The sequence below is a fragment of the Lissotriton vulgaris genome, chromosome 2_1, assembly GCF_964263255.1.
Source record: "Lissotriton vulgaris chromosome 2_1, aLisVul1.2, whole genome shotgun sequence".
Lineage (NCBI taxonomy): Eukaryota > Metazoa > Chordata > Amphibia > Caudata > Salamandridae > Lissotriton > Lissotriton vulgaris.
Genome location: NC_141687.1, coordinates 527,396,879 through 527,419,604, shown reverse-complemented (window position 1 = coordinate 527,419,604; position 22,726 = coordinate 527,396,879). Strand labels below are relative to the sequence as shown.

General features: G+C 43.8%; 1 protein-coding gene across 3 annotated transcripts in view; it reads right to left on the bottom strand.

Annotated features, from left to right (window-relative positions):
* Window positions 1-224: 224 nt before the first annotated feature.
* KCTD18 (potassium channel tetramerization domain containing 18) overlaps window positions 225-22,726 on the bottom strand; it is a 317,171-nt gene continuing 294,669 nt past the window's right edge. For all 3 annotated transcript variants that reach the window (XM_086955463.1, XM_086955462.1, XM_086955461.1), the window contains exon 8: window positions 225-3,711. In XM_086955463.1, coding sequence (XP_086811589.1) covers window positions 3,099-3,711 — 613 coding nt within the window. In that variant the 3' untranslated portion in view covers window positions 225-3,098. The remainder of the gene's footprint in view (window positions 3,712-22,726) is intronic.

Here is a 22,726-nt window from a genome sequence, read left to right as displayed (position 1 = left end):
GAACAAGACACTTAGGGAGAGGAAATTGGGTCTATTATATGGTGTGGTTGTGCGACCACACAGTGTAATACACTTACCAACCACTTTAGGTCCAGTATGTTACATCTTTAATACCCTCCACTCAACCCTGGGTAGCTGTGGTACTGAGCAGCAGGTCTTGCACAGAGGAACAAGTGTTGAGAATTCAAACGGCACCAAAATAACTGAAGAAATTGACATGTCACTCAAGAAAGCCAACACCAATTTATAAAAATAGACTATTTTTTTTAAACTTAGACACTAGAATGAAAAAGACCCACTGGAGGGTTCTGCAGATATAGATCTTATCAGCAATAATAAATCAAAGCAATTTTACCCAACCAAAAATAAGCCTTGGCAAAGTCAACAAACTGAGCACTTACAAGCTTTTTCAAGGAAAATTTAGGTAAGAGTCAATGTCGTCGGTTAGGAGTATTTGGGGCTACCATCTCCAGCAGGGAGCTAGTCAGGGGAACCAGCAAGGTCCTCAAAAACAGTTACCTTCACAAAAGAAGTAGTACTTCAACAGTTCCAGGTACTTTATCCATGTTGCAATAGATTCCTATGGAGTGATCCTGATGCAACAGATGAAGGATGCTGAAGATGCTCCAAGGATGCTGTGGATGCAACATGGTCAATGGGGGTCTTCCTGCAGGGATTCTTCGGTCAAAGAAGATGGGTAGAGGGTCCTGGTGCAGGGTTGATGTCCCACGAAGTCCTCTCTGCTCTGGTCCAGCCGTCACTGGACTACAAGTCAACCATTGTTGTGGTCACAGGCCAATCCTTCCAGAGTCGATAACTCACATTTTGAGGGTCCCAGCAACTCGGACGACACGCCTAGATTAAGTGAACTCCGGTGCAACGCTGTGCGTCACTTGGTCGTCGGTGCTGTATGACGGCGGTGGTAGCGGCCTGAAGACTTTGGGCTACCAACTTACCCCAGCAGTCTCCTTCAGCTGTTGTGTCCCTCAGGTGCGAACAGGAGGCCAGTCAGCTGGCCCTTGGAAATTCTCTTGGCTTAACTGCATGGTTTTTCTCTTTGCTAGCCAGCAAGTGCAGTCTTTATTAGTGCAACCTCTCTTTGTTGGTCCCTGGGTACAGCAGGGCAATCCTTCTTCGGTCCTTCTTCCAAGTTCATTAAGATCGGAGGTCTGGGTGCCAGTGGTGCCCCTCTTATACTTGGAAAATGCCCTCTGTGCGGTATGCCGTTGGTAGCCAATGGGCTACCAGGTTACCTCTCACCTAGTGATCACTTCCTGTGGAGTGTCTCATATGACTATCCCAGGATTCACTATTCTGCACACTTCCAAGATGGCGAGACTCCTCTCCTAGTCTACAGACCTCCCTAGCCCACTCCCTGTGGTGTGGCTACCTCAGGGCTACACGCCCCTGGAGAAACTGGTTTCGTCAACTGATTTCCCCTCTGTGCCAGAATATCTACCTCAACAATGGGGGAGCCCTCCCCCTTGGTGCTACACATCTGCCCTTCAAATATGGCTTCACCTTTGAAGCTTAGCATTTAGTACTAATACCAAAGTGGCATCCTGCAGGAAGGAGACAACATTTCTGTGGCCTGCAATCCCTCATTATTCTCGTTCCTGAGTCATTACCACGTCTCTCCAGGAGGTCAGAAAGCTGTTTTGTCGAGCAGGCTCCACGTGTGCCCGGGAAGGTGCAGGAGTTTTAAAAGGCAACAAAGCGGCAGCTTTGCTTAAGTAGCACTGCAACAAGTTACATTAATTTCGACTTGAGATACAAGTTGGGCTTAATGTAATGAGTTATTTGATACCTTTGCATGCCCACTTTGGTCGTACCATTCGGTGCAGCTGAGGGGTTCTGCTTGTAACCTTGTACTCGCCAACTGGTCGCTCAAATCTTTCCACAGTAAAAACAGCAGTTGTTTGTTTTTATTATTAGGACATGTATAGTAGATGGCCTGCATTCGTAATATGTTGCGCACTGCCTTAGGCCTGCCAGAAGGGTGTCTTACACACATGTCCAGGGGGAGTGGTGGCTATGCCATTGCTTTCAATGTCAAAGTCAGGCTATCAGTGCACGACTGCTGTACCATTCTGCAATGGCAGACTTAGTTTGTTTTACTTTGGGTACCGGCAAGGAGGCACAGTACAAGCTGCGAGCCCTGGGGTACCCTCTCTAACTTACATGCCATGGGTACCAGGGTACCATTTACTAGGGACTTAGAGGTAGGTCAACCGTTTCCAATTGGGAATGGCCAATTCAACATACACTTTTAGGGTAAGGGCACTGGCACAGAGGTCTGGTGATCAGGCCTCAGCACACTCAGTCGAAAAACCAGCAGCATCAGTCGACCATACAAAGAGGCATTTCCTTACACTTAGCACAAAACTTGAGAAGGTTAAACTTCAGCAGGAATTATCTGGGACTTGCATCCGACCTGTGCTCCATTGCGGTCGGCCTGAACTTTATGATTTGAGCCATTCCAGCGCAACAAGAGAGCCGCGGTTGATACCTTAAGTTTTTAGGCACTAATTTGCGGTTTATTCTTCAAAACTTCATAACTCAGGTTATACAGATAGGATTTCTGTAGTTTCAGTCTTGCTTGATTTATTAAATTCAGCTCCATTTTGCTAACCTTGTGTGTGGTAGTTTCACTGTTTTACTGTCTAAAGTGTTGCACAAATACCTTACATATTGCCTCTACGTTTAGCAGGACTGCTCTGTGCCAAGCTACCAGGGGGTTAAGCACAGGATAGTTTGAGATTTGCTTGTGCCTTAACTTGACAGGACTGTGATTGCTGCTTGACCAGGCTCACACTCCAGTCAACCAGTAAACCAATTTCTTACACACTTGCATTTCACCTAATATCTGAACCTCAAGGTCATGGGCTTTATAGTTAAATTAAGGACAATACTTTTCATATTTTTTCTTGTTCAAAAATCTGAATGAAGCACAACACAATCCAGAAGCAAAGAATGGTTACTCTTATAAACGTAGTACTAAAACTGCATGTGTTACACATCAAGATACTTTGCCTCAAAAAATTCTAATGAGAAATCCATAAAAATGACAAAAGTTAGAGTTTGATGGCATGTACTTACTAAGAGCTACTATCCGTTTCATTCTGATCAAGATTCTCACTGACGTTAATAAGAGCAAGTGTTAAATCAGTGTTTGCTTTGTGGGGAGAGACTCCCTGTGCTGTAGATGGAGAAGACATTGGAACAGGAGGGGATGTAAGTTCCTGTTCTTTGCACAAGACTGAAAAAGAGGTGGAAGAGGTCGGTAAGGGAGACAAATCTGCACACACTGGAGTTCGCTTCAACCTGATAATCCTATTCAAAGTGGGCTTCTTTGAGGACAGTGGAGAAATGGTAGTAGAGGAGTTGGTCTTACAGCTCCCTGGAGCAGTCTGTTTCGAGGTCAATTCTGCACAAGAAGAATTCACACTGCTGGAAGGCACCATGTTGCTGTTAGCAGGACGGGTTTGTAATACTGTTTTGTGCAGTACCAAACCACCATTGCTGGATCGCTTTACTGGAATTGCAACACGCAAAGGAGTTCTGGAAATGTCCAGGGCAGGCACTTTTACTGCAGTTGAGTTCTTGATTTTAATTTGAGTGCTGGTGGAAGGACCAGAAAAGCGGATAGGTTTGTGGCTGGTTTTTGATGTCCCAGCTTCCTGATCTTCTTCATTGAAATCGATGATCCTCCTGTAAATACACAAATCTGTTAGCACATGGGCATTTCCAATATTATGACACAGCAACACAATGCAATAACAATAGCAGCTGCGTAGTTGTGGACATGGCAAAGAAATTAAGTCTATTTTTAGAAAATATATTTGGACTAAAAGAACAATTTACTTACCTTCGCTAATGCCTTATCTGTTAAGAGAATTTATCTAGCAGCAGATTCCTTACACTAGAATTATCCCCAGGCTTCAGACTGGATCTGGATTTTTTTGCCCAGGAGGAGTAACCCTGTGTGCCAGTAGGTAGTGTACATTGGCTCCACATGGTATTGTCGGCATCAACCATGCCAGAAGTGAAATGCGCAGTGCCTATACAAGTGCCACCCCAGTGAGATGTAGTCCGCTTCTTTTCATGACTTTCCACACAAGGAGCCACAAAGAACACAGACTACAGGTGTGTGGAACTAGGGCCCTGAAAAGAGGAATAGCCCTGGTCTAGAAATCTGTTGGCAGAGCCGGGATAATGGCAGGGTCAGTGAGGAATCTGCGGATAGACAATCTCTACAACATAAGGTGTTGCCGAAGGTAAGTAACTTGTTCATCTGATAGAGACTTGAAGCTGCTGCTTCCTTACCTTAGAATAGATACCCACGCAATACCTCACTGGAGAAGGGCCTGCAAAGCAGATTTAAACCAGAAAGTCCTGCAGGGTCGAATGGGCAAAGTGCCAGTCCAGATGGAACGGATTGTTCATGCTTGGTGAACATGTGCAGTGAGGCCTACATTGTTGCCTGGCAAATGTCCGGGACCGGAACTCCGCATGTCAATGCAGTGGTCGCAGCCTTTGCCCTGGTGGAATGAGGATGCAAACCCTCTGGGGGTTGCTTCTTCGCTAATGTGTAGAAGCTCTTAATGCAGAGTATAGTCCATCAGGAGATGGTTCATTTTTCTGCATGGTCTTCCCTTTCTAGGCTCCGACATACCCCACAAAGAGTTGATCGTCCATCTGGAAATGCTCAGTGTAGTCAAGATAGAGCGACAATGCTCTCTAGTCAGTATGTCTCATGTTCCTAAGAGGGATGAGGCGGAGCATAAAAGGCAGGCAAAGTGATGGACTGGCCTATGTGGTACTGGGTTACTACCTTCAGCAAGAAGGATGATCAAGTCCGAAGGACAAGTTCGTCTAGGGGGGGTAGGGAGGGGAAAAAAGATGTACGGAGGCTGGGATGACCGCCCCTGCAGTTCACGCACCCTCCGGGCAGATGTAATTGCCACCAGAAAAGCTGTCTTGATGGTGAGGATCCTGAGGGTAAGTATGAAGCGGATCAAAGGTAGCGCACATTATTTTTATTTTTTTAACTTTATCGTTTTTCATTTCAACAACAAAACACATCAACATAATGCCAATGGTTATGAAGACAGATTCATTGTCACGTAACACATCAACAATCTGGTGAACATACAAAGCGACCAACTTAGCACGACACAGAAGAGCCTAGGTAGGGTGGACATTGAACAAAAAGGATTAGCAAGTCAGTCTGATAAATCATTATTCAATGTCAGTAGGTAGTCTAGCAGGGGTTTAAGTCTGAAGGACGAGGTTGTGGTATCGCATATTCTTCGCTTGTTTTATCACAATAGATCATGTTTTTCAACCATGAAGAATCAGTGGAATATGTTTTACTGTCCAATGAAGTGCCAAAGCATGTTTCGTAAGCAGTAGTGGAATGACAGAATATCTGCAGATTATTTTTGGAAGGTCATGAACAAAGGTCATACCAGCAGAGCCAGGAGCGGGACAAGTGCAAACGTGACCGGTCATGGTGGAAATTAAGATTTGAGCCCAATATGTTCCAAAGGTAATAACAAGTAAAGGTCCTACTGAGGCATAACGAAGGAAGCTGGAGAAAATATGTGTTGCAGACCATTAAGGAATCCATTTACAATAAATACTTGAAGCAGGAAGGCTGATCTGGCAGATGCAGAAAGGCAGAGCGAGCAGGTAAATAACCCTGTGATGTGTCCAAGGCAGAGCCCTGCTGGGCCAGGATAAGGACAAACAAGAAAACTTGGGAAAGGGGGTCAACCTGTTTTTCTGTACACCATGCCCCAATTTTTTTCTAGCGGCCGGCGTATGCCATCTTGGTGGAGGGATAACAAGCTAGTAAGATAACATTAAAGACTTTAGCTGAAGGGCAAAAGCTTTCAAGTGTCGCCGCTCAATCTCTACGCATGAAGAAGTGTTGATAGGTTCAGGTGGTGAACCCGTCCCTCCAGTTGCAACAGGAGACCCTTCTGAAGGGGCAGCTTGAATGGAGAAACGATGGACATGCTCAACAGCTTGGCGTACCAGAGGCTCCAAGTCCAGTCCGGAGCCACAAGGATGACTTGAGCCCAGTTGTTCTTGATCTTCTTGAGAATTCTGGGCAGGAGAGGTATTGGGGAAAGGCATACAGGAGGCCGGAGCTCCACCAAAGACAAAAAGCATCTCCCAGCGAGAGTGCTCGTTCTCTGCGATGGCAAAAAAATCTAACTAATGCTCACCCCACTGTTGAAAGAGACCTTGCACTACCTCAGTTTAGCGATGCCATTTGTGATCCGCTAAGTATCTTCGGCTAAGTTTGTCTGCTCTGGCGTTCAGAGAGCCTGCCAGGAGTTGAACCACCAGGGAAATGCCCTGACATTCTAGCCATGTCCAGAGGCGCAGGACCTCTTGACAGAGGGTCAATGACCCCACCCAGCCCTGTTTGTTGAAGTACCAAATGGTGAACACCTTCAGTAGTCTTCCCTTGTTAGAGGGTAGAAAGGCTTTCACTGCCAATTGCATCGCATGGGAGCTTCAATAGGTTGATGTGGAATCCGGATTCCATGGGAGACAGTGTCCTTTGATCTCCATCTACGACTCTTTGACAATTGGACATACTCAAGGCATACTTGTTAAACATGGGAGGGGCTGCCTAGTCCAGTTCTATTTTTCTATATGGTACCATTGTGAATGTTGGTTTTCTACTGCTTTTTTATATAATATGTGGAGACTTTCTTGATATACTCAGGCACATACACACACCAGATTGTAATATGTTGCCACTTTGTAGTCTGTCCGCTCCATCGTTTCCTTTTTGGTAATGCATCACCGATACAATGTTCAAAGATTGCGACCGCGATCTAGTCAAGACTTTCGGAACGTCCTCTTTCTGCTTCCACACAATGCCATGGTTACTACTGGAATTTAAATTCAGATGCCGCAAGGAGACTGAATTGGGATAACTTACTGTCAGGTTCTAGCGCAGCCGCGCGTACCTTGCCCCCCTAAGACTACAAATCCCAGGAGGCATGGGCAAGGATGCACGATACTTAAGGAGGGCTGACACGGATAACGTTGTGCGTGATTTGTTGTTTTTGTTCCAGTTTACGAGTTCCCTGTAGGAGGAAGAGATGAGGCACCGGCGTGCTTGAGGACTTTGGCTCGTCATAGGCAGAAGGTTTCCAGATACACCCCGAGGCTGCAGGAGTGTTCGGTAGTGGCAGACGTTTCCCGCTTCATACGGAGACCGCGGGGAAGTCCGCTACTAAGCTAAGGTGAGCGGGGTGCGAGGCGGTAAAGCTTCCCGTCTGAGCATCGTGGACTTGGCATTTGCATACAGTAACGGCCGTTACTGTATGCCGGCTGTTGGAGAGAGCGGGATGCTGTGGTTAGCACCACGCATTAACGTTACGAAGAAAGGGAGCGGATATTCCCTTCATTAAGGATTAATTTACTAGTTCTTGTGGATTACAATTGCCAAAGCGGAAAGCGGTGGTCACAACTACGCTTTGCCGTGTTTGGAAGACATTTTGGCTTGCCGGATTTGTTATATTCAGAGCTGAAGGTGTGGTGAAGCAACCACGTTGTACTGTGACTCTGATTCTTGGATAAAAATAAGGAAGGAACTATTCTTTGGACATTAGAAGTTTGGGTGCAATATAGTACTTGTTCTTTTTTTACTTTTGAAGCCATTACCAGCTTTGTGAAGTTTCTTTGAAGGGAAATGAGTTTTCTACATTGTTCAGTTTGCATTCTTGGAATTAGGGGTATGTTGGCATCCATCTACAGGATATCTTAGTCGTTGAACGATCTATTCTTTATTCTGCATAGGTTGGGAAGTGACTTGAGAGACTGATGTGATGCTTGCAAGAGCAGGGAAATCAAGGTGCTTACTCAAGGTGAATAAACAGGAATTAGCGAGATAATATGAGAGTAGACTGTATATGTGAGTATTAATCGTGTACCTTGTTTTGCAGGTTTCCCTTCCCCACTGTTCCCTTCCTATCCTTCCCTCGCCCGATCACTCGAACACTCTGTATGTTATGTTATGTTATGTTATCAGGGTGTTGGTGAGGTCAGGAGGTGGACCATTCTTGCTGCATCTGGATTCCGCGGAGTGCGACCTGACACTTACGTTTTTAGGACAGCAGACGGTTGCAGGTAAGCATTACCCGCACTGCTGACAATATTTATGACCACCAAGTATTTTTCTATTATGGAACAGCTGGGCACGCAGACGTATGGTATGCTTTACGGTCGCTTTTAGGTATTCAAGGCCGCAGCTTCTTCTCTTCTTACTGGACTTAGAAGGTGTACCCCAATGCTGTGTTAAGGTCTAATACTGAATACGTATCTGCTGTTGCCGACAGCCCAACAAAATTATACACCTGGATTTATATGGGGTAGTATATACTGATAAGGATACTTTGCTTTAGACACTAGTGCATTCCTTGATTGGACAACATATGAAATTAACTGGGCTAATTTTTGACTGGGTCTTCCATGGGAACAGATATTTACGTGACTTGGCAATGCCTTTCAACTAAAAGCAGCAAAAGGTACTCTTAAGGTGAGGTTAGCAGAAGAGTAATTGTTTTACCCTACTGCATGTATATATATATATATATATATATATATATATATATATATATATATACACACACACACACATTATATGTATATGTGTGTGTGTGTGTGTATATATATATATATATATATTTATATGTATAAACATCCAGTGCAGTACAGACTATGTAATATATGTGGTGACATGCCAGTGCAACAAATGGTACATTGGGCCGACAACGTTCCCCGTAAAAAAAACGGATACTGGAGCACTGGCGTGCCATCACGAATAAGGATTTTTCATACAGTACAGCGAGGCATTTCAATTCACATCATGATGGAGACTGGACCCAGGCAAAGTACTTTGCTCTGGACTCAGTCCCCAAAAACCCTAGATGAGGAGATAGAAAGATGGCACTGCGAAGAGCAGAATCGAGATTCATCCTCCAGGCAGGAACCCTAGCACCCATGGGATTGAACATCGATGAAGAGATGTACATACATCTGTAAAAATGATGAAGAAGAGAGCAGAGCTTCCCAAACCTTAGGAACTCGGTTCCACCTGTTTTTAACTATAATTTATGTAAAGAACTTTATTATTATTATTATTATTATTATATGAAACTTGTAACGCGCTCAGCTTACCCGGGGGCATCCCGGCGCGACAGACCAAAGAAGGAGGAACTCGATTACTCACTACTGTGGAAACAAGTAGGTTTTAAGGAGTTTCCTAAATAATAGGATCTTGGGCTCTGAGCGAATCTTAAGGGGCAGAGAGTTCCACAGAGATGCCACCTGTACCGAGAAACGCCTGCCCCCAGTCCGAGCTCTCCTAACTCTCGCAGATTGCAAAAGATGTTGCTGGTCCGAGCGCAGAAGGCGTGGAGGTTTATAAGGACGGGCCATATTAAAAAGGATGGGGGGGCCTTTGCCATGTAGAATTTTATGGGCCGTACACAACGCCTTGAATTTCACCCGCTCCTTAACAGGGAGCCAGTGAAGTGCTTTCAGGGCCGGGGCAGCGGACTGCCTTCTAGGGATCTCCATCAAAACTCTGGCAGCTGCATTTTGCACCTGTTGGAGGGTTTTAAAGGTCGCTTCAGGGGCACCAAGAAACAGGGCATTACCAAAGTCAAGCCTTGAAAGGATTAAACCACGCATCAAAAGCTTCTTAGCTGGATCCGGAAGCAGTGGTAGTACCTTTCGGGCTGATTTCAGTAGACCGAAGCAAACCCCCGCGGTCTTTCTGGCGTGGGTCCTAAAGGACAGATCTTCCTCCAACCATACTCCCAAGGACTTGATCTCCTTCTTGGGAGATGGTGGATCGCCAAGAGACCGGGGCCAACAGCTGGCAATGATGGAGGGACTGGAGTTGCCCAAGAGCATCAACTCAGTTTTTCCTCCATTGAGCTTAAGAGCCGAGTTGGACATCCATTGGTAGACATTAGCCAGGCAGTCATGTAACAAGTTGGGTTGTTCCGCCAGCTGAGTGAGGCCCACCACCAGCTGAGTATCATCAGCATAGCTGATGATCTTCAACCCCGAAGGGGCTACCACTCTTTCAAGTGGAGTCATATATGCATTGAACAAAGTAGGGCTCAACGAAGAGCCCTGTGGGACTCCACATTGAAGAGGGAATAGGGAAGACTGCTCTGCCCCTTCCCAGACTTGGTAGAAACGGTTGGAGAGGAAGGATCCCAACCATTTCAGGGCCGTCCCTGAGACACCTACCTCTGACAGGCGTTGGAGGAGCACCTGGTGACTCACGGTGTCAAAGGCAGCACTCAAGTCCAGGAGGATCACTGCCACTGATCCTCCAGTATCAAGAGTGCTCCTTGCTTCCTCCACTACCGCCAGCAGTTCCGGGGTGTACCAGGGGGCAGAAGCAATTCTTCTCTCCCTGATAAGCCTGCTTTTTTTAGGAATCAGTAGATCAAGAGAGTTAGTGAGCCAATTAGCCAGGTGTTGATCAGCAATATTGGGATCATCTACAGGGTCAGGGCGAGTTATAGCTAGCTCTTCAACCCAACTGTCAACCGGCAGCTTCGACCAGAGTCGTTCCACAGTGTATTGTCTAGGCACGGGATCTCCCCGGTTCTTCAACAACCAGCTGAAAGGAATAAGGTGGTGATCCGTCCAGGGAAGGGCCAACATCTGGAGGGCTTGCAGGTTGGCAGTATTAGCAAAAACAGCGTCAAGCTGATGACCTCTGTTGTGAGTAGCTCCCAAATGAGCGAGGTGAAGATCGAGAGCACCAAATGAGCTCAATAAATCTCTTGCTACCACATCATTGGGGTTATCAAAGTGAAGATTAAAATCCCCAAGAAGTACAAAGTTGCATGAGGCAGCGGCTAATGGAATGATGGCCTCAATGAGAGAGTCCACAAAATTCCCCAGCGCAGCAGGAGGCCGATACAAAAGGAGGCCGGAGATGGAAACGGAAGAAGATATGCCAAGGGAGAAATGACAGCTTTCAGTGTTGGTAATACCGCAGTCTACAGCTTTGCACACAAAAGTATCTCTATACACGATGGCCACTCCACCCCCTCTCCCATCCGGCCTATCAAGATGGAAAATGAGGTATCCCGGTGGGAGAGCATTGACAATATCGGGACCCGAACACGCGGTCAGCCACGTTTCCGTCAGGAATAACACATCCAGACAGTGGTCCAAAAGGAGGGAGTGTATTTCTATCGCGTGACAAGGCAGTGATCTGCAATTAAGCAGAGCCATAGTGAGTGAATTTAAAGTCACACAGTTATTAGACAAACGACACCCAAGACAGTGTTTAAAGGCAGTACCCTCAACCCAATTGTAATGGCAACTAGGCAGTTTAGGCGCGCGAAGCGAGAGCAGTGAGTCTCGTGAATACCTGAGGGGGGGGGGGCAGAGGTCTAGATGGAATGAGCAGAGTGGTATGCCCTGAGCCCGTCTGGGCCCGGACGGGCACAGACGGGCTTGACTCTGGCGAAACTCCGGCGATTTTCCGGCATCCCCGCTGCGCGTCTCCGCTGCGCGTGGACATGGCAGCTTTTAAGCCCTAGTCGCCTCCTAGAGAGAGGACTAGCGCGTGCACCCTCTTCCCCAACCAAAGATGTCCGCCAACAACAAACAAACGAAGGCGAGGGACCGGCAAAGAGCGGTGGTTCCACCGATTACAGTGCGTGTAAGAGGATGCAAATACAATTAGGCATGTGCCAGCTGATTTAAAAACAGGGTAAACAATTTTAACTAAAGTTTTAGAATTAGATTGTGCCAATCCCTCCTGTAACAACTAAATGTTTATAGACATGGTGGTATCACTAGCACAATGGTAGTTGTCAATAGTATTTTCTCCAAAATGTTAGAACTACTCTGGAAACAAATGATAAATGAAATCACAGAAAGAATTGAACTAGTAGTTTTTAATATTAGATGGGTAATAATGTATGAAATGTGAAAATTAATAACCTTATCTACCTTTCTTCTTGTGATTGTAGATTATTTCGGTATGGTGAAGGAATTGCTTTCCTTAAGTAAAAGCAAAACACACAATGAACTACACACCACCGTATGAATTACGAGCACGAAGCAAGGGGGCATAAACACTAAATGTTGCACTGCCCGCTACTTCCTTTACCCTCTGTAACTTTCATTAGTGAATTCATTTAAAACTCGTCGAAAAGCATATTGGAATTGTTCATCAATAGGTGACACAATGATGATACCTAAAAGATTTTTTGAAGCAGGTGAACGAACGAGTATTAATGCAATTCACAGACAGAGGTTATGTCATTGGGAGAGAAATAGAAATTGTTAATTATAATTCATATAAATCTCTAGTGTGAATGGATATGCTATTAACTACTGATGTAAATACTATATGCAACTATCTATTTTTAGATAAGAGAATGGGTACTATACCCAAGTGACAATAAGAACAAGATTGTTAATAACGAAACATGGAATTGTGCAGGTTACTAAAACACTAATCTTTAGAACATATATATACATTAGTAATATGGAGAACAATTGGCACTGAAGGAATGTTCTTAATCTAATTATTTGTGTCATAAACAAATGAATTACGACATGATTTTGTTTGATTCTGACATTAGACCTGTGTGATGTTGTGAACACAGAGTCTTTTCTTTATTTTCATTGAACCTAAAGGTACATGTTTACCTGACATGGAACCATGGTCATGTGACCAAGAGCCTGTGCGCTCGAAACGCGTCTTTTTTTGCCCTGGAATAAATCGATTTGAAAAAGTACCTGGTTGGTGTGGCTCGATCTTTCTTTTCGAACAAAAGAAGTCTGCAGTGTATGTATAAATATATATATATATATATATATTTTATTTTTTTTAACTGTTTTTATTATTTTGAAGTACAGTAACAGCATCACAGTCACTTTTATTTGAAGGTTCAACATAGGGAAATCAACATAAAATATTAGAATATTCGTACATTTTCTGTAAATATTAGATCACGTCAGACAGCACGGGGTAAAGGACTAGATATACTCCAAGTTCTCATTTGCGTTCCCCTTAGTATATCATACGTCCGGTCTTGTGATGGTGTGTCTTCCTACCTCATGGGGAGTCCATAATATCACATCCAGGGGCCTCATATTTTAGTAAATTTCCTCGAGCCTTGTATGTCGTCTTCTCAGCTGTCATATATAGGTCAATCCCCCCTCTTCACTCATGTATTGTGGGCGGTTCAGGTGCCCCCCATTGTCGTGCCACGTCTCGTTTAGCCACTATCATACCTAGGTTTGCTAATAATAGCTAAGCTTCGAGGGAGGTCTATGTCAGTGGGTACTTTGGGTCCAAAGGTATTGTTTCCCCCAGTTTTTTCATTAGGGTGTTCCAGTACGCCTGTATCATTAGGCATTCCCACAATATATGCAGGTAGGGTCCCTTCTACCTAATACAGCGATGGCATTCAGGTGTATCTGCCCTCCCCATTTTATGAAGGCGGGCTCTATCATAATATGCCCTATCGAGTACTTTAAATTGTATTAAGTGTAGGAGTGTATGATGGCGACCTCCCAAGGGTTCATCAATGCCGCCTCCCAGTCACGGTAATCCAGGGGTCCTAGATCTGTTTGTCACTTTGCCCATAATCTTATCAGGGTGTCCGGCTTGCTATTTATAAGTGTTTTGTAAGTCCTGACTTACCCCATGGTAAGTCTCCCCTCCAGTGGTGCATATTCAGGAATTTCCTCCGTGTCTAACCCCTGAGTTTTCTGAGCGTGAGCCACTTGTAAGTATTTGAAGTATTGGTTCTGTGCATATCGTACTCCATATTGTACTTTTGCAGTGAGGCAAAAGTAATAAGCTCCCTGCCCTCTAGTATATCCCCCAACTTTTGAGATGCCCAGCATATTCCATATCCTAAAGCCTGTTAGTTTGAAAAACTCCTGCAATCTCGTTCCTTTCCACAGAGGAGTTTCCCGTGTTATTCGGTCGTTCCATCGCATCTGCCTTCCTGCCCGTTTCCAAGTGTCTACAGCTACATGCGTCACCGGCAACAATTTCTTTCCTCCCTTTCCTCCATATAAATAATGTGTATGTGGACCAAATCGGGTGCATTCCAGGGCATATGTGGGGTGATCTCCTGGCATGTGTACCCAGTCATTGATCACCATCAGATGTGCAGCCCAGTAATACGCTCTGATGTCTGGAAGCATTCTGCCCCCATTATATGCGTTTAATTGCAGGGTGTTGAGTGTCACTCTTGTATTGCCATTCCATAGGAACGTTCTAAGTGTCCCTTCTTTCTTGGCAAAGATCTCTTCCGGGAAAGAGTGGTATGCATTTTGGAGGACATATTGTAGCTTCGGCAACATTATCATTTTATATATTGCTGCTTTCCAGAGGAGTGTCAATGGTAGGGTTTTCCACCACTCAACATCGTTGAACTCTGAAATAACTCAGTGAATGTTACATTTAAGGCTCTTTATTTTCTTTGTGGAGACGTACATGCACAAATATTTTATTCCTTCCTTTTCTATTTTAAGTTGCCTGGGAAAGTCACTGGGGTCAAAGCTTGGGTTTACCGGGTATAAGCTGGATTTTTCCCCAATTTATTTTGTAGCCCGCTTGTTCCCCATATTTCTCAAATATGTCAAAAATAAATGTGAGGGTGTGTCGGGGGTTAGTAACATATAAGAGAAAATCATCAGCATAGAGCGATATTGATTCATCTTCCGCTCTTTGCGCTTCCTCTTGGATAAGGGGCATCCCTGCCTAGTACCTCGGCCTTTAGGTAATTCTCTTGACAATGCCCCATTCACTCGCACCCGGACAACTGGGCTTTCATATAGGAGATCTATCCCCTCCCAAAATTTAGGTCCAAAGCCATATTTTTGGAGGGTTAGTTTCAGGAGGGACCAATGTACTGTATGAAACGCTTTTTCGGCATCTAACGACAATATCCAGTGTGGATTGTTTCTAAGTTTAGCCGCTTCCAGCAAGTTATTCAGGCGGCATACGTTTAGTCTGGTTGACCTTTTCAGCATAAAGCCAGACTGGCCGTGGTGGCCTTGGGGGGTTTTGTACCACTCTACCGCCCTCACTCTACCGCCCACACTCTACCACTCTACCGCCCACACTCTACCACTCTACCGCCCTCACTCTACCACCCTCACTATACCGACCTCACTCTACCACTCTACCGCCTTCTGCTGCTCTTCCACCTTGCCTCCTTCTCTAACTCCCTATTCTCTTCTCTTCTCCTGTGCTGATCTGCTGCTCTCTTCCACCCGCCTCCTTCTTTAACTCCCTGTTCTCTTCTCCTGTGCTGATCTGCTGCTCTCTTCCACGACGCCTCCTTCTTTAACTCCCTGTTCTCTTCTCCTGTGCTGATCTGCTGCTCTCTTCCACCCGCCTCTTTCTTTAACTCCCTGTTCTCTTTTGCTGTGCTCATCTGCTGCTCTCTTCCACCCGCCTCTTTCTTTAACTCCCTGTTCTCTTTTGCTGTGCTCATCTGCTGCTCTCATCCACCCCACCTCCTTCTTTAACTCCCTGTTTGCTTCTGTTCTCCTGTGCTCATCTGCTGTTTTCTTTCACCCCGCCTCCTTCTCTAACTCTGTTCTCTTCTCCTGTGCTAATATGTTGTTCTCCCACCCGCTTCCTTCCTTAACTCCCTGTTCTCTTCTCCTGTGCTGATCTGCTGCTCTCTTCCACCCCACCGCCTTCTTTAACTCCATGTTCTCTTCACCTGTGCTGATCTGCTGTTCTCTTCCACCCGCCTCCTTCTTGAACTGTTTTTTTCTACTGTGCTGATCTGCTGTTCCCTTACACCACCTCCTTCTCTAACTCCCTGTTCTCTTCTCCCATGCTTATCTGCTGTTCTCTTCCTCCCGCCTCATTCTCTAACTCCCTGTTCTCTTCTCCTGTGCTGATCTGCTGCTATCTTCCACTTACATCCTTCTCTAGCTGTGCACACACATACATACAACCACACACACACACACACACACAACCACACACAATCACATCCAACCACCACACACCCAACCACACACCCAACCCCACACACATCACCACACACCCAACCCCACACACATCACCACACACACACACATCACCACACACACACACACATCACCACACACACACACACATCACCACACACACACACACATCACCACACACACACATCACCACACACACACACACATCACCACACACACACAACCACACACACAACCACAAACACAGGCACAACCACACACACAACCACCCACACAAAACCACAACCACACACACAACCACACACGCAGCCACATATATACAACACCACACACACACACAACCATATACACACACAACCACACACATCTATCTATCGCCCTCACTCTATCCATCTTTCGCCCTCTCTCTAGCTATCTATCGCCCTCACTCTATCTATCTATCGCACCACCACAGCATCACTCAGGGGCACCAAAGCATCACTCAGGGTCACCACAACATCACTATGCGCAACCACAGCATCACTGAATGCCACAGTATCACTCGTCGCCACCACAACATTACTCAGCGCCACCACAGTATCAATCTGTGCAACCATTCAACTGGTTCAAATATGTTCTCTCAATGTTTCAAGCTTTATTACAAATTTCACAAAAAAATATTAATATTTCACTTCTGTTCTTGGATTTTCGTCACAATAAAATACACTGAACATAATCTTCACAAAAGTTATTTACAAAAGTTTAAGCTATTGCCATTATAAATTACAATAACTTACTTAAAAATTAATTATTTAAAGAAATTAAAAGCCATTGTTATTCGTCAATACATCTAAGTTACGCAAATACAAAACATGTTGCATTACAAATGCCGCTCGTAGCTGCTTCTGTGCGCTTTGTGCTCTTTGAGACTTCTGTTGCCCACTGATCGCCTGCTGCCTGTCACGCGGAGAATCCTAGGAGACAGGCTCCTTCAACCTTCTATTTTCGACGACCGAGGCCGCCTGACAGGGGCTGGGACTGCGAGACCCAGGGTGCAGCGCGCGGAGACCTGAGCGCACCTGGAGTCTCTTCCCGCCCCTGCTCCGCCTCTGCTGACTGCCTCCTGAACCCGGATTGGCTGAAGGCGCTTTAACAGCTCGCGGCCCCCGCTTCGCGGGTGCCGCTCGTAGCTGCTTCTGTGCGCTTTGTGCTCTTTGAGACTTCTGTTGCCCACTGATCGCCTGCTGCCTGTCACGCGGAGAATCCTAGGAGACAGGCTCCTTCAACCTTCTATTTTCGACGACCGAGGCCGCCTGACAGGGGCTGGGACTGCGAGACCCAGGGTGCAGCGCGCGGAGACCTGAGCGCACCTGGAGTCTCTTCCCGCCCCTTGCTCCTACTTAAAACACTCCCTCCACGCTAAGCGGGACGCGTGCGGGACGCCGGGCTAAGCCCGGGCAAAGGGCGGGCCGTCTGTGGCCGTCCGGGGACGACTGAGGACGGGACGGGCCACCCCACTTACGCCTGGCTACAGAGGTATCTCTAAATTTATACTTCGAAACCAATATACGAATACATCTAAATCTAGATTTCAAATATGAGGGCGATAAAAAAACTCCGTTCACGAACAATTTATTCGAAACGTATGGGGACTGAAACCGCTGTTACAAAGACGGCAACAAATTCATTGAAATCTGGTCATCTTTCAAGTACCCCAGCTATAAATACATACTTTTCCACTATTTCAAAGAGAAAAACTGTTTTTTCACTATCAACAGACAAACCAAATAAACTAGAGTCATCTACAAATAAGGACCATTATGATTCTTTACCACTCTTCGTACAGCCTACTTGCAATCCAGTTCGCACAAAATCAGAAAGTAACTTGGCAATTATTTCCCTCACAGAGAAAGACCAAAACACCCCCGTGGAAACAGCTCAAATAAGTCCACTAATCGCAATAAGTAAACAGGATCATGAGCTATCCTCTGATGTGTTTACAAGTACGAATATGAAGCAAGAGCAAGAAATATTCGAAATATCATTGAGTCAAATACATCCTTTAACCAGCTCACCAGAAAAATCACCTATTTTATATCCTAACCAAGACAACTTTACAGATCCAATTTTTTCGCATGTAACCTGTGGAAACATCACGTCTCCTCTTTCAAAGGCGCTTTTTACATTGCAAGAAATACTGGAATCAGTGCTCACTCATCTTGGCCAAATACTTGCTAATTCCGACGAAACCCTGGATGTGCAAATAGGAATATTGAAACATTTAGTTGAGGAAAAAAAGAAAAAATTTCTAAGTAATGATATATCAAAAAAATCAGTTCTAGTTGAAACATTAACAGGTGAAGTTCTTCAAAATAACATCAATATAACTCTAAAGCAGCGAGATGTCAGTACACAAACAACTAATATAGGAAAAATGGTGACTACAACAAAGGATCTAAGAAAGAAGAATAAACCTCTTATTACATATTCTCTCAAAAAACTGTTTAAAGAAGAACCGGAAATTAATACCGGTAATGCTAATAAGCATTTTTCTATCTTCTCGTGCAAAGAGTCCAATAACAAGCAGGATCAGGGTATAAAGGAAAACAAAGTAGAGCCATTGGGCATTATCAGTGAACAGAAAGATAGTCAACTAAATCAAACTGAAAAAAGAGATGAGAAGGAAAATGCTGGGGGGAAGAAACAGAGAAAACCACTAAGGAGAATACAAAGGAAAAAAGGGAACAAACTGAAATTTCAAAAATTCACTCCTAAAGCCGTGATGAACTCTTCAGAAATTCAAAAATCTCCACTGTTAACAAAGCTGAATCCAAAGGCTGAGGAATTTTGTCCAGTGGTAGAATATAGAACAGCAGAACAAATCACTAAGGTTACTGAAGAAATGAATGATATTATTACGCAAACATGGGAAGGAAAAATATCTAAACACTTAATCATTGAGGAACTGTTCCCTACTGACAAGATGCCATTAAACCGCGGTAGAATATTGAACCTTCTACAAGAAATGCCATCACTAATCTCATTGACAAGCAATGAAATTGATTTAGTTCTCTTTCCTAATAAAGAAAATAAGAAATTAGCACAAGTCTCCTTTTTCTCGCCAGTTCTACCTGGAATCATTCTTAGGGAAAAGGAAATCCTTCATAAAAACGGTTATGACGTAATTTCCGTAGTGGATCCCATTCCTACTAACAACATAAACAAAGGTACCCTGGGCAAAAATAACCGATGTGATGAATTCCCTAGTACTTCCAGGGGAGAAATAACATTCAATTCCAACAGAAAAGACTTGCTAAAAATACAAGTAAAAGAAGGTGAGAGGTCAGTATGGTCCAGGGAACTAAGACCTACCAATAATGAGAACATGACAAAATCTTGGGCATGGTTATCTGAAACCCTAAATAGTAAAAAAATTGTTAAACCTCAAAAAAATCAAGTTTAGCAAAGGTATGACGATAGTGTCCTGGAACCTGGCAGGGATGATGGACAATAAAATAAAGTATGTAACTGATACTCTCCCCGACATTATTGGTTTACAGGAAACATGGAATACTAAACCTTTTATACAAAAAGGATACTACGTTTTTGAAACCCTGGCAAAAAATTCAAGAAGGGGCCATGCTAAAGGCGGTTTAGCAATCTTATTAAAAGAAGATTATTCTTGGTCGCAGGAATTAATTAATACCAAGATGGATAATTTACAATGTCTAAAAGTATCTCTAAAATTCCAAACATCATCCACTTTTTTACTACTCTTTAACATTTATGCGCCCCCCAGCACTAACTGCGACCTGTTGTTTGACCGCCTAATGGAGACCATCTCCCAAATTATTGAAGATCAACCTAACCTGCCTTATATTATAATGGGAGATATGAATGCAAAAATATCAAACTGTGAAACAAAGAAATGGGCTTTACTTTTAAAAGAAGAATCCTTGGAAATATCACTCCCTGTACTCCCAAAAGGAATGAGATCTGATAAGAGAGGTCGTGCATTATTATCATTTCTCCCAAGAATAAACGGGACTATCCTAAATGGTAATATGCAGGGCGATAAACCAGCATCTTATACGAGGCAGGGTAACGGATCTTCCTCTCTACTCGACTACTTTATATGTGGGATCGGAGTAAAAGATCGAATGAGTCAACTATTAATCACATTCAATGAGGAAAGTGATCATGCTATCCTATTTCTATCAACGGAATGGATTCTACAAACTACTTTCCAATATCAACCGTTATTTCAGAAAATAAAAATGGAAGTAAATGCAACGAGGGGCAGAATTTTCTGGGGGTCAGAAAATCTGGACCAAGTGAGGCTATTGATCTCCCAAACTAATTTGTTGACTACTACATATTCAGCCGATCCTATAAAGAACTTTGCATGCATAATAAATAAACTGAAACATGCACTACAAAGTAAGTTAGAACAAACAAAAATATGGAAAAGTAAAAGAAGTAGTAACTACAAAAATTCAAACAAACCAGTCGTAAAACAAATCAACAGGTTGATACGTGCCCAGTTTTTGAACTTTTCATTCACAATTAAAAAGGAAATTAACAGATTAAAAAATCAAATAAGGCGAGAAAAAACTAAACAGAAAAAACTGAAACAGGACACAAATTGGATTGAAATCCAAGAAGCGGCCAAACAAAAAAACCAACGCAAATATTGGGCCCTGATTGCAGTAATGACAGGAACCAAGAAAAAGCTAGAATCAACTCCTGTCACAGAAGAAGACTGGGAAATTTACCTTCGAGAGCTTTACAGTCCAAACAAGTTGACTAATAATGGCGAAGCTGAAGTGCAATGTCTGGGAAAGAATGATACAAAAATCAATAAAACGACGGCATTGTCTGTCTCAAAGACAATAAGATGGGCAAAAAGCACTGGCGCATCAGGACCCGATCAGATACCTATTAAGGTCTATCAAATAGAGCACAAAGAGTGGGGACGGCTACTTTCGCCACTATTTAACTACATAATCGATAGCGGCAAAATACCAATTTCCTGGAAGGGGAGTATAATCATTCCAATTTACAAAAAAGGAAAAAGAAACATTCCGGGAAATTATAGGCAAATTGCCCTCATGGATGCCGCTGGTAAGATCTTTGCGGCGGAAATATTGGAACGGCTTAAAACTTGGGCATTTTCCCTGGGCTTAATCCCCAAGTTCCAGTCTGGATTTCGTCCAAACCATGCAGTGACTGATAATGTAGCCATCCTCCAAACAATCCTGGACAAATATGTAACAGGGAACAAACAAACCGTCTATGCAGCATTCATAGACTACTCGACGGCCTTCGACCGAGTAGACAGACCAACCTTGTGGTTAAAACTGAGAAAAATGGGCATCCCAGAACAGCTATTGCTCTTAATAATAAATCTCCACAGTGACACTTGGTGCCGTATCCAAATGGGGAGCGATAAAGGTCTATCAAGGGTAATTTTCACTTCAAATGGACTAAAGCAAGGGTGCCTCTTGGCCCCTATTTTATTTTCTTTGTACCTAAGTGATTTACCAAGTAATTTACAACAATGTTTTTGTACACCGCCAAAGATAGCCAACGAGTATATTCATTCCCTGCTGTATGCGGACGACATTGTCCTGTTTGATCTAACTCCATTTGGACTTCAGAATCTTCTCGACACTTTACACCAGTACTCTAAGAAAAACTTCCTAATTCCAAATATCAGCAAGACCAAAGTGATTGCTTTCTCTAAACAGAAGAAAAAGGTGAGATATGAATGGAAGTTGGGAGGGGAGAAAGTAGAGCAGGTAAAAGAGTATACTTACCTGGGCAGAATTTTTTCCCAAAATCTGAGGAACAACAGCCAAATAGATCATTTAAAAAGGAAAAGCGATCTACACGCTGGGGCATTGTCTCGCCTATATTCTGCCACTGGTCAGAGGCAATTTTCGGCACTGATTCAAGTTTATCGAGCGAAGATTCCACCGGTTGTCTCATATGCTACGGAATACATTCCCATCCATCAATGGACATATATGAACTTAATCGAAGGAAAAATATTAAAAAACTTATTAAAGCTCTCAACATCTACTCCAGTACAGGTGTTGAGACTGGAATGCAACATTACGAGTGCCTATGCTGTGGCCGTAGCTAGTATCATAAGGTGGGCCTATAATCTACTCCATTCTAAGGAAGGCACTCTTCGAAATTTACTAAAAATCGAGACATTTAACACCGGTTCCAGCAACCTCACTTTTTTTTAAAAATATGCAAGAGGCTTTTCAGCTAGCTAAAATTAGTCCAGAAATACTTTCTACGTGGTCTTTAGCCCAACTCAAACTATTTTTAAAAAAATTCACCCCTAAATTGAGTTATGACATTGATTATTCACACTGTGTTAGTTTATCTATGTATAAAACCTACGTCAACTCCTATGAATACAAGCAATACTTACCTTACCTAGACTATACCCTTATTCATGGAGCAAGACGCGTAATCATGATGCTGCGTCTAGGAATCCTTCCAGTATTAACTTTTACTTCTACTTGGAGATCAGAAAAGACAGCTTCATGTACCTTTTGTCAGGGGGGCAACCAGAATTTGGAACATCTTCTTTTTATATGTCCTAATACAGAAATTGTGAAGGCAAGGTCACTATGTCTTACACCTATTTATCGATCATGCAGGATCATAAACTCTAAAGACTTTTTATTAATTTGTAAAAACC